Source organism: Silurus meridionalis, chromosome 12 (assembly GCF_014805685.1).
Source record: "Silurus meridionalis isolate SWU-2019-XX chromosome 12, ASM1480568v1, whole genome shotgun sequence".
Lineage (NCBI taxonomy): Eukaryota > Metazoa > Chordata > Actinopteri > Siluriformes > Siluridae > Silurus > Silurus meridionalis.
In genome coordinates, this window is record NC_060895.1 from 21,603,519 (window position 1) to 21,617,022 (window position 13,504).

A 13,504-nucleotide genomic window follows, 5' to 3' on the forward strand; every position below is an offset into this window, starting at 1 on the left:
TTTTCCGTTCTTGTTTTTTTTCTTCAAAAAATGATATATATTTAGACATCAGAATTGATGGCCTCTTAGGATTCCCATAGAAATTATTTTAGGAATATACCTTCTGGTTTAAAGTATGACAGCTCAGCAGCTGAAGATGAAAAGGAAGAAGTAATGGCAGCTTTAATGGAATGTAAGAATCAATGTCAGCTTGTCGATATGCGATAAACCAAATGTGGCTCATAGGAACTTCTGTTATTAGAGTAAAATTAAATAGAAATGTCTAAAAAACATTGTCTATACAGAACTGTTGTATGAAAGCAATCTCACACACGCAGTAGTGCGATTATACTGTGATTACCTACAAATTGCCTGTGGCCAAATCACCAGTATAACCACGCCACGCTCTTGCTCACTGGATATTGCTTATTTATGCAGTGTGTGTTTTATGGGTAGTGTTTGAATTGAATCTGACCCCCCAGGGTCAGGTGATCTGCTTTCGCAAGCGTAGAGAAGAAAATCCTGGGAGCTCATTGGCTGTAACCAGCTGTGACATAACATTAAGGAAACAAGAATGAGTATTTAAGAAGTAAATGTCAATGCAACCAGGCAAAAGGGATTTTTTTTATGCCACAAGATACACAATGCAATGATTTTATACCTTAAGACTCTGAGATACATAACTAAAACGGCTCCTGTGTTCCAGTGATGCATGGGTTTAATTTGAAGATAGTGCTGAGTACCAGGAGAAAGAGAAAAGGGGAAAAAAGAGAGAGAGAAAGGGAGAGAGAGAGAAAGAGTGAGAAAGAGAGAGATGCTATTTCCAAACAGAATTGTTCCTCTCTTAAATGCCTGCCTTTGTTGCAGTAATTGAACACTTTATTATGGTCCAGAGCTGTCTCTTTCCTTCCCCATCCCTCACAGGAAAAGACAAAGGGGACCAACAAGTGGGAGATAAATCAATGTAAAGCCGTCTGATTGGAGGATCACCTACTTAACAGGCAAGGGATAAATTCTTCAGCAAATTCTTTTGTACTTCATCAAGGCTCCACTTAGTGTCTTTCCATCCTGTGAGTTATTGTCTGCTGCTGACACAATGTGTTTGTGTGTGTGAGTGGGTGTGTTATATATTCTTAGCCAAATGCTATAATGCAGGCTGCCAGTATGCATTATATTTTTAATGAACTGTCAGAAGACGACAAGGCAATTTGAAGCAATTTTCTCACTCCGTTTTATGACTTTCCACAGAAATACAGCTTATTAAATTATCAGCTTATTTCCATTACCTACTGTATATCTATTGGAACTACTTTCCAAAAAAAAAAAAAAAAACAAGGTACTTTGCTCCATTTGATTTGAAGCTCAGCTGACCGATAGTGGAAAGAGGGACGGATCGTGAGCAAATTAGACGCACTGATTAGGAGAAAGAAAAAGAGAGACAGAGAATACTCTATCTATTAATTAAATATCTATAGCAAATATGCCGTCAGTGAGATTTCGAACTGAGAAGTCAAAATGAATTCATATTATTATATTTAACCCAAAACAGTTTAAGGAACTCATTTAAAATCATGGTTCAGATTGAAAGCAGGGCCCCTATTAAGTTTTATTTGTTTTGTGTTTTATACATTTTTAGAACCATAATCCCATTCAAATTCAAAATGACAATGTATGGAATAATATGCTACACAGGTCCCCAAATTACGATGGTTCAACTTACGATTTTACGATGCCAAGAGCGATACAACTAAATTGTACAAATATTGAACATTTTGTGCAACGGGCAGCAGCGTACGATTTCTCGCTAGCAAGTAAAGTTTCTCAGAGAGTATTTTTATCTGTTTCAAACAGCAATTTTTGTGATAAAAGCATGTCTTCCAGGCGCCCAAGTATGTCTCCTGCTTGTAGTGAAAAAAAGAAGAGGGAAGTCATCAGTTTAAAGCAAGGAATGAAAATGATAAATCAGCATGAAGCAGGAAAGACTGTCACAGTCATAGTACCATCTTCGATTTACAATATTTTTTACTCACGATGGGGTCGTCGTAGCGTATCTCCAACTTAAGTAGTGGACTACCTGTATTTATATATTGATATATATTGATATATTTATACAGTGGAACATCGATACTGTGACGTTGATGCTCGTGACCTCGATAGTTCACAACTTTTTATTTGGAACAGGACTGAGAGTAACTCGTGTAAAATCTGATCGAAAGTTTGTACGTATAAATGACAAAAATCTTTTAAAAACTATTTTATTATTGTATTATTCATTTAAAGTAGTAAATAAAACATTTATGACAAGTAATTCACAATTTTTGTTAAGTTTACACTACAGTACATGAACCATTCCCCTTAAATAAGGATCCATCAAAAGGAGAGTCAAAACCTCGATTTTTTGTTACTTAACGTAACCTCCACTAGTTTCGAGGTTGCACTGTATATATACACACATACATAATCTTTAAAGATGTATACATTTATCTCAAAGATGACAGACAGACAGACAGACAGACAGACAGACAGACAGACAGACAGACAGACAGACAGACAGACAGACATGTAGGTAGGTAGGTAGGTAGATAGATAGATAGATAGATAGATAGATAGATAGATAGATAGATAGATAGATAGATAGATAGATAGATAGATAGATAGATAGATAGATAGATAGATAGATAGATAGGGATAAATGGATGGATGGATATATAGACAGACAGACAGATAGACAGACAGACATGAATGAATGGATGGATGGATGGATGGATGGATGGATGGATGTTTAGACAGACAGACAGACAGACAGACAGACAGACAGACAGACAGACAGACAGACAGACAGACAGATAGATAGATAGATAGATAGATAGATAGATAGATAGATAGATAGATAGATAGATAGATAGATAGATAGATAGATAGATAGATAGATAGGGATAAATGGATGGATGGATATATAGACAGACAGACAGATAGACAGACAGACATGGATGGATGGATGGATGGATGGATGTTTAGACAGACAGACAGACAGACAGACAGACAGACAGACAGACAGACAGACAGACAGACAGACAGACAGATAGATAGATAGATAGATAGATAGATAGATAGATAGATAGATAGATAGATAGATCATATGTGATTAAATGTGAAATTACGTACCCAAATAGGTGTATAGATATTTTTATTGGTACATAAAAAAAAATAATAATAATAATCTAGAAAAATTTGGTTCATTGAAAGTCATTTCCATGTTTATGGATGTTAACATGTTAAAGTAACCACTCACATCTGCTATACTCAGGCTTCAGCAGTGTTCCTGATTAACATGCTGGAGTAAAGTGTATTTAAATAAGCAGACAGGACCAAGTACAATCTGCTGGTGAAGAAAATTGCTAAATAATGGAATCTGAAATACTAGCATGGAAAAAAGAGAGAACAGAAACATCGAAATAAAGAACAATAGTAAGGCAATAGAGAGAGAGAGAAGTAAGCCTGGGCATCAGGAGAATAAAACATGAGGCCGAGCAGAAAAAGACAGTGAGCGGTCTACTGTAAAAAGAGAGATGGACAATATGATTTTCAACTCGGAAAAAAAAACAAAAGAGAAAAGATTGATGTTCACCGGAGCTGAGAGCTAAAATGAGTCTCTCAGGCTGCATATTGTCCAGCAGGACTAAAATACTCAATGGGTCAAAAAAATGTTTTTCCTACAAGCAGACAGAAAGAGAGAGAGAGAGAGAGAGAGAGAGAGAGAGAGAGAGAGAGAGAGAGAGAGAGAGAGAGAGAGTATACACCAGGAATATGGTAGTAAAAAAAACACTCATGTCTATGTGGGTTTATAGAGGCAACTGACAGGCCTGTGCTCAAGCATTTGAACAGCTTTTGACAAATCACAAGATTTCGAAAGATTTTCATCTGGGAATTTGCTCAAGGAGACAGCAGGAATTGGAAAACGCAGCGTCCGAAAAGATTTTGACTGCATCCATAATCTGATGCTGAAGCATCTTATTTGAGGTTACTTGGAAACAGATGTTTCTAGAAGCTTTCAGAGTGATTGGATTTTCAAAGTTAAATTAGAAAGGGTCTTAAGCAAGTGTGTGTGTGTGTGTGTGTGTGTGTGTGTGTGTGTGTGTGTGTGTGTGTGTGTGTGTGTGTGTATGTGTGTGTCTGTGTGTGTGTGTGTGTGTGTGTGTGTGTGTGTGTGTGTGTGTCTGTGTGTGTGTGTGTGTGTGTGTGTGTGTGTGTGTGTGTGTGTGTGTGTGTGAATGATCTCTCCCATCTTAAGGTGAGAGAGATGATTATGGAATGACCCTGTGTATTACTATACAGGCTACAGTACACTAGTTGACACATACACACACAGACACACACACACACACATACATATACACATATAGCCTAAGGTAGAGCAGTGCCTCTGATGCTCTGATACATTTGAACCAAGTCAGAGCCGAGGCTATAAAGCGGTCATGGGTGATAGATGTCAACTCTGTAGCCTTCAGAAGAAAGGAGAAAAGTAGCCTCCAGTGTTCGACAGCAATCTTTTAGTAAAATAATGAAGATGTAGTAAAGAGTTGTACAGCAGCAGTGAGAGATCGCTCATAAACCTGTATACCGCTGCGTTTCTTTGTTCACATGGATCAGAAGGTGTTGATTCTTTTGCTAGGTGTAAATCCAATCACAATCAGCATTTGTGCCTGTTGTCCTGTGAGTGCATGTCTGCTCGCAATTCCACACTCTAGTGTTCGCATAGTCATGCGTCTTTTGTTTCAATGTCATGTCTTCAACCCCGTCTTGTCATTTGTCATTTCCTTAACGTGTCTTAATTGTTCTCAGCTTACTGCGATTTATGCTTTGATTGATTTGCGTTTAGATTTCTATTCGTGTCTTCTGTTTCGTGAAGTAATACATTCAGCTTGCTGTGTTTACCGAGCTGTTGTTTCCTGTTCCATGTTTGCTCAATTTCCCAGAATTTTGTTTTCGTGTTGGTTTCACATTCATGTTCTTACATTGTTTGCAGATCGCCTGACCTGCTTGTTTTTTACGGTTATGTATTCGGACCATTTAATAATAACAAAGTGTTCATATCTTTCCCCTGATTGTATCCACCTTCATTAGCATAACACAGAGAGATTTATATTTATATATTTATATTAATCGCACATTTTTATCTGTTTTAAATGTACTAAATATGGATGCTTTATGCAGATGAATGTTTATTATGCTTGAAACCATCCTCAACATAGAGCATGAAGACAAAATATCCTTCTAAATGCTTTTAAAGGAATTATATTCTTTTAAATTATGTTAATCATTGGGACATCAAACAGGACATTTGTTTTTGTTTCCACACGGACGGTTTTGATTGTCGGATGTAGGCATCATGGGGGATTCCGGTGCTTGATTTGAGACTTGGCGCATCAGTTTCGGTGGAGTTTACTATTTTTTTATAAATACAGTCGAACTCTGATAATCCACGGTTCGGAACTAACAGCAAATTGTGGATTATCTTAAAATTCAACAAATGTTCAGAAACATTAGGAATAACATTTCAAACTGTTTACACTAACAAATTTCATTCAAATTTTTAAAACACATTATTGTTTCAAAGTGACAATGTCTAGAGAGGAGTTGTGGTATTATATGAGGAAATCTGGTGTGGCAGAGACTTATGTGAGGGTGGTGCAGAACATGAATGAGTACAGTGTGACAGCAGTGAAGTGTGCAGTGGGAACGACAGGCTGGTTCAAGGTGGAGGTTAGACTGCATCAAGGATTAGCTCTGAGCCCTTTCCTGTTTGCAGTGGTGATGGACAGGTTGAAGAATGAGGTCAGACAGGAGTCTCCGTGGACTATGATGTTTGCGAATAATATTGTTATTTGTGGTGAGAGTAGGGAGCAGGTTGAGAAGAGCCTGGAGAGGTGGAGGTACACGCTGGAGAGAAGGGGAATGAAAGTCAGTAGGAGTAAGACAGAGTACATGTGTGTGAATGAGAGGGAGGGCAGTGGAGGGGTGCAGTTGCAGGGAGAAGAGGTGGAGAAGGTGGAGGAGTAAAGGCACCTGGGGTCAACAGTGCAAAGAAATGGAGAGTGTGTTAGAGAAGTGAAGAAAAGAGTGCAGGCAGGGTGGAGTGGGTGGAGAAAATGGCAGGAGTGATTTGTGATAGAAGGGTATCTGTGAGAGTGAAAGGAAAGTTTATAGGACTGTGGTGAGACCTGAGATGTTGTATGGTTTAGAGACAGTGGCATTAAGTAAAAAACAGGAGGCGGAGCTTGAGGTAGCAGAGCTGAAGGTGTTGAGGTTTTCTTTGGGAGTGATGAAGATGGACAGGATTAGAAATGAGTTTATTAGAGGGACTGTAGTATGTACTGTATGTACTTTAGGATGTTTTGGAGACAAGGTGAGGGAGGCAAGATTGAGATGGTTTGGACATGTGCAGAGGAGGGACATGAGGTATATTGGTAGAAGAATGCTGAGGATGGAGCCACCTGAAAGGAGGAAAAAAGGAAGGCCAAGGAGGAGGTTTATGGATGTGGTGAGGGAAGACATGCAGGTAGTCGGTGTGAAAGAGGCAGATGTAGAGGGCAGGGGGGTATGGAGACGGATGATCCACTGTGGCGACTCCTAATAAGAGAAGCCGAAAGAAGAAGAATGTCTAGATGAATTCACTAAGGTACCATTGGGGCTGTTGGGGGTGCATCCAAAATTAGATCTCACAGGGGTCTTCGAATGTAAGCCCGAAAATTCCTGAGAACCTTTTACATTTATGGCATTGGGCAGATGCCCTTATCCAGAGCAACTTACAACTGAGCAGGGGAGAGTTAAGGGCCTTGATCAAGGACCCAGCAGTGGCAGCTCGTTAGGGGTGGGATTTTAACCTGTGACCATTCGAACTTAACCACTGAGCTTCCACCTCCTACTGTATCTGAGTAAAGAAAAGGATGTCGTGAATAAATGTGTGTTGCGTTCAAGGTTTTAATTTTGCCTCTTCTATTTATCTATTTATTTTTTATAAAACTGTGTGTGCTGCATTAATTGATACAAAAAATAATACAAAAACAGCATATTATAAGCAATAACCACATGTTATAATGTAACTATACACTAAATGGCAATAAATAATTAGTAAAAAATCAGCCGCACCTTCTAACTGCATCCGTCAAATTCTACGAATCCTTTAAACATGCTTTCTATGTGTATAGACATGGCTGTAGATATGTGTGTGTGTGTGTGTGTGTGTGTGTGTGTGTGTGTGTGTGTGTGTGTGTGTGTGTGTGGATCAGGAGCCTCACCCAGGCCTCTGGGAGTGATGGAGCTGCAGGGTGCGGGGTTAACAGCCCAGTAGTAGTACTTCAGAGTGTGCATGAGCTGCAGAACGGTTCCCACACGCCTGATGGTGTTGTAGATCGTCGCAGTGCCGATAAATTCGGCTGACAGGTACGTGTAGAGCGACAGCTGCACCTGTAGAACAAACACAAATAGATTTTATTCATTCATTGCTATTTCTTTTTCCTCTCAGCAACTTTAAACCCTTGAAAACACTCCATGACTGGAATTTATTAACTCTTTAATAAAACTCTTTATCTGAACCAACTGATTCAGAACAAATAGAAATGGAATGAGCAGGAATATCACTTTAAAGGGCAATTTGTGCTTATCTACTGTAACTCATTATAAATGAACTAGATCCAGTTAATAAATGTGGAGATAAAGGAGTTTATCCAAGAAGACCATGAAGGTCGTAAATTAAAAACTGAGAGACGTTAGATTAGTTCAGGCATTTTACCCAGTTTATGTCAACTGCAGCCAATTAGCTAAAATACGTCTGATATTGAAATGTAAGCTGCAGATGATACACATGTACAAGCCCTTCATTTTTTTTATCATAGGAAACAACTGTTTATTGACACTGAGCACATGCAGAAAAGAGAAAATGGCTATTTGTTTCTCTATTTTTCTCTCGTTTAATCCCAGAAAGTGTATTAATAATTCAAATCTAACAAAAAAAAAAACCAAAACCTTTAAGTGCACAATATTTCCAATCTAAGATCCAATCCCAACCTGGAAGTAAAATAACTTTTCATTACCGGTCTCTTCTCATGAAAATCTTTCCACTCTGGAGTCATTTTCACATATAATACAAACTAAGGCAACATATTCAGATTGCAGACAATCTAGAACAATCTAGAGCATGGTGCAGAGTGCAGGGCTGGGGCAGATGTGGGGGAGTGATTGTTCTTCTTGTCTTTATTAATGCTTTTGTGGATAAATGAGTTGGAAGAGAAGCGGAGGTTCTTATAACCGGAAATGTGGACTAAATTTGCATACCAATCTTAAGGTCAGGTGTCTACAAACGTTGTCGGTATATTTTAATAATCATGTTATCAACGCGTCAGAACGTCGACCAGCATCGACTTTCCGAAAACCATCCAAGAGTCATGAAGCTTTTATCGTCATTTTTATCGTCACACAAAAGACAAAATATCTCCGCCAATAAACCTACTGGATAATGTGTTAAACAGTACAATGGGCAAAAGAGAACTGTAAGGAAGAGTGTAATTGTAAATATAAGCACAAAACATGAGACCTGAATGCTCTGTAACCTCTTTCCTGATGGCACAGATGTGAAGAGTGTGTGTGATGGGTGTGTGGGGTCATCCACAAGGCAATTAGCATTGTGGTTGTGGTTGCGGTTGATCCACAAAGCATTAAACATGACACGAGAAAGCCTGAAGTCTGGAGGTTAGCACATCATTGATGGACTGCTCTCAGAGGAAGAAGGAACTGCTTTATGAGGATAGACAGCTCATCAATTTCAAGTTTGAAACACTCCCGCGAGAAACGGCCCGGTGCCGTCAATAACGGATATGCCACAGGATGTTAAGGGAGCTGCACTTTGAGACACTTGTCTGTTCCGGAGAGACAGCTAGACAGCTCGGTTTAGACCTACAGACGGCTCAGCTTCAATTTATTAACGGCAATTTATCTACTTTAATTTTTTCTCTCATTTCTAGCATCATCTTGTCTGTATCGCTCAACCTCTTTTTCCAGTTTCTGAATTGCGCTTGGCCTCTAGAGACCCAACAATATTTCCCTCTCTTTCTCTCTCTCTCTCTCTCTCTCTCTCTCTCTTTTTCCCTCACACACTCTTTCTCTCCTTTACTCTCCTACTCATCTTCTGCATTTTTTTCCATGCCTCTGTGATTTATTCACGGCAGGCAGACGTGGCATGGCCGTTCAGCCGAGTCCAGACACACACACACACACACACACACACACACACACACACACACACATACACCACCGTCCCACTTTCAGAACGCCTCATCAATTCCTTCACGGGTCATTACGGCATGCGAAGGGCCAAATTGCAATCTTTTAGCAAAAAAAAAAAAAAGATGCTTTCCTTCTGATTTTAACAAGCGACTGAGACAACAAGCAATACATTGTTATCGTGTAGAAATTGGACAAGACAGTAAAAAGAGATCATTTTTCTCTCGACTCGGGTGCGAGATTAAGTGCCACTTTGAAAAGTGCCGTCTTTTCGAGGCTAATTGGAGCCGTTTGCAGATAGAATTAATATTCAGCTGTTGCTCCGACACGCACCTTTTTTTTGACGGCTTCATATGAACGTGGGTACAAAAGGCAAATATACCACTGGTGCACTACATAACCAATTAGTCTTTGGACAGTGACCTGCTAATACTTTCTTGAAAAAAAGTGATTATGTGCACCTTTGCAACCTGTAAAAATGAATTGGGCTTTGAAATACTGACTATTCCTACTGAAAACAACAAACTGTAAAAGAGACAAATGTGCTGTGATCAATGGTGAACAAAGTAAAAAACTTTCTTTTGGCTTCTCCCATCAGGGGTCGCCACAGCGGATCATCCGCATGTTTGATTTGGATGCCCCTCCTAATGCAACCCTCCCCATTTATCTGGGCTTGGGACCGGCACTAAGAGTGGCTGGGGTTGGTTCCCTGACCGGGGATCCAACCCGGGCCGCAGCGGTGAGAGCGCCGCATCCTAACCACTAGACCACCAGGGGACCCAATGGTGGACAAAGTACACTCTGTAAAATATGACTCCAGTAAAAGTAAAAATGCTCCATTAAAATTTCACTTGAGTAAAGGTACAAAAATATTTGCCTTCAAATGTACTTAAGTAACCAAAATACTATAATTTATTATGGCAGTAATGTTCCTATGTGTCAGGGATCCACCTGCCACGCCCCCTTTGGTGGCACTCTATGCCTTCGCTCTCCCTTGAGCTCCAGGTTTAACCATGCACACCTGGAGCTCATCATCACTCCACCCTGCTCCTACATAAACCCCTCACTCACATTCACTCCCCGTTCGTTATTATATGTGTTGGACTTCGCATGCGGGTTATGTTTGCGCGTTCCGGTTGTCACATAGGAGTCCTCTCATCCGTTCCATTCGGACTCCAGAATCCCGTACCGGCTGCGCTTCTCCTCCCGGTGCATCTCGGGTCAGCTGTGCTTTTCCCAAAGCGCACCTCGGACTCTCTCAACCGAAGGACTGCCGTGTGTGTGTGTGTGTGTGTGTGTGTGTGTGTGTGTGTGTGTGCGTGTGCGCTTGTGTGTATCTCTCTCTCTCTTGTTCTGGTCATTAAAACCTGAGCGAGCTGTACTCCGGCTTCCGCCTTCTGTTTCGCTCGCACCATGACACTATAATAATTTTTGTCTCAAGACTGTTGCAAAGACTCTGTGACTCTCAGCACAACAATCTATTAATAGAATGATATTAATGAGTCAAACACTGATTGATATCTATTACAATGATCATGAGCCCAAAACCTACTTTTTAACTACTTAAATAAAATCAAATAAGGTCACGTGTGTTGTGGCGAGTTCGAGTCTGGAGTTTCTTCCATCGTTTATTTCTCTCTAAATGTTCTGCTTGCTGTTGAACTGTGGCTGAACTGTGTGTTGGTGATCAATAGATACACCAAGTGCCAATCAAAACACGTCAATACAGAGCGTGCGCTCGACCCTGATTGGTGGATTGGCCAGTTAAGTTTTTATCTGCTCATAAATAAGAAACCTTAGTGGATAAGGTGTTAGACTTTGGATCATAATGTTGCGAGTTCAAATCCCAGCACCACTATGTCACTGCTGGGCCTCTGAGCAAGGCCCTTAACCTTCAACTGCTTAGTTGTATAAAAAATAACTGTAAATCACTCTTGATAAGAGCATAACCCAGCCATTAGGGAGGCACAAGCCAGTGCATTCTTAGTGCCGGTCCCAAGCCCGGGTAAATGGGGAGGGTTGCGTTAGGAAGGGCATCCAGCGTAAAACACGTGCCAAATCAAATATGCGGATCACAAATGAGAATTTCATACCGGATCGGTCGAGGCCCGGGTTAACAACGACCGCCACAGGTATCGTTAGCCGACAGGGTACCGTGGAAATTGGGCTACTGTTGGTCAAGGAGGAGAAGGAGAGGAGGAAGACGCCTACAGAGACGGCAGGAAAGGAGCAGTGTAGGAGAGTGGAGGTTCGGGTTGGTACTTTAAATGTTGGTACTATGACGGGTAAAGGGAGAGAGGTAGCTGATATGATGGAGAGGAGAAAGGTAGATATGTTGTGTGTTCAGGAGACCAAGTGGAAAGGGAGTAAGGCCAGGAACATTGGAGGTGGGTTTAAACTGTTTTATCATGGTGTGGATGGAAAGAGAAATGGTGTAGGGGTGATTCTGAAGGAAGAGTACAGTAAGAGTGTAGTGGAGGTGAAGAGAGTTTCTGATAGGGTGATGATCGTGAAGGTGGAAGTTGAAGGGATGATGATAAATGTCATCAGTGCCTATGCTCCACAAGTTGGCTGTGAGATGGAGGAGAAGGAAAGATTCTGGAGTGAATTAGATGAAGTGGTAGATGGTGTACCTAGGAAAGAACGGTTAGTGATTGGGGCGGACTTTAATGGGCATGTGGGTGAAGGGAACAGAGGTGATGAGGAGGTGATGGGTAGGTATGGTTTTAAGGAGAGGAATGTGGAAGGGCAGATGGTGGTAGATTTTGCTAAAAGGATGGAAATGGCAGTGGTGAACACTTATTTTAAAAAGAAGGAGGATCATAGGGTGACGATAAGAGTGGAGGAAGGTGCACACAGGTGGACTATGTGCTATGCAGGAGATGCAACCTGAAGGAGATTGGCGACTGTAAGGTGTTGGCAGGGGACAGTGTAGCTAGACAGCATAGGATGGTGGTCTGTAGGATGGTTTTGGAGGCGAGGATGAAGAGGAGGAGAGTGAGGACTGAAAGAAGAATAAGATGGTGGAAACTGAAGGAGGAAGAGTGTAGTGTGAGGTTCAGGGAAGAGGTCAGAGAGAGGCTCAGTGGTGTTAAGGAGGTGTTGGATGATTGGGCAACTACTGCAGGAGTGATGAGGGAGGCAGCTAGAAAAGTACTTGGTGTGACATCTGGAAATAGAAAGGAAGACAAGGAGACGTGGTGGTGGAATGAGGAAGTGCAGGAGAGCATAAGGAGAAAGAGGTTGGCAAAACAGAAGTGGGATAGACAGAGTGATGAGAAAAGTAGGCAGGAGTACAAGGAGATGCGGCAGCAGGTTAAGAGGATGTGGCGAAAGCCAAGGAAAAGGCATATGAGGAGCTGTATGAGAGGTTGGACACTAAGGAAGGAGAAAAGGATTTGTACCGATTGGCCAGGCAGAGGGACCGAGCTGGAAAGGATGTACTGCAAGTTAGAGCAGTAAAGGATGGAGAGGAAATGTGTTGACTAGTGAGGAGAGTGTGTTGAGAAGGTGGAGGGAGTATTTTGAGCAGCTGATGAATGAGGAAAATCAGAGAGAGAAGGTTGGATGATGTGGAGATGGTGAAGCAGGATGTAGATAAGATTAGTAAGGAGGAAGTGAGAGCAGCGATTAAGAGGATGAAGAGTGGAAAGTCGGTTGGACCAGATGACATACCGGTGGAAGCGTGGAGATGTTTAGGAGAGATGGCAGTGGGGTTTTGACCAGATTGTTTAACAGGATTTTGGAAGGTGAGAAGATGCCTGAGGAATGGAGAAAGAGTGTGCTGGTACCGATCTTTAAGCATAAAGGAGATGTGCAGACCTGCAGTAACTACAGGGGTATTAAGTTGATCAGTCACACCATGAAGTTATGGGAAAGAGTAGTGGAAGCCAGGCTGAGAGAAGAGGTGACCATCTGTGAGCAACAGTATGGTTTCATGCCGAGGAAGAGCACCACAGATGCCATATTTGCTTTGAGAATGTTGATGGAGAAGTATAGAGAAGGACAGAAGGAATTGCATTGTGTATTTGTGGATTTAGAGAAGGCGACGACAGGGTGCCAAGAGAGGAGTTGTGGTACTGTATGAGGAAGTCAGGTGTGTCGGAGAAGTATGTAAGGGTGGTGCAGGACATGTATGAGGACAGTGTGACGGCAGTGAAGTGTGCAGTAGGTACGACAGACTGGTTTAGAGTGAAGGTTGGACTGCATCAAGGATCGGCCCTGAGCCCTTTCCTGTTTGCAGTGG

At 41.4% G+C, this 13,504-nt stretch overlaps 1 protein-coding gene across 1 annotated transcript in view; it reads right to left on the reverse strand.

Annotated features, from left to right (window-relative positions):
- Positions 1–13,504, reverse strand: part of nbeab (neurobeachin b) — a 426,194-nt gene that overhangs the window by 250,171 nt on the left and 162,519 nt on the right. The window contains 1 exon segment of the mRNA XM_046863205.1: positions 7,278–7,446. Within this exon segment, the coding sequence (XP_046719161.1) occupies positions 7,278–7,446 (169 nt within the window).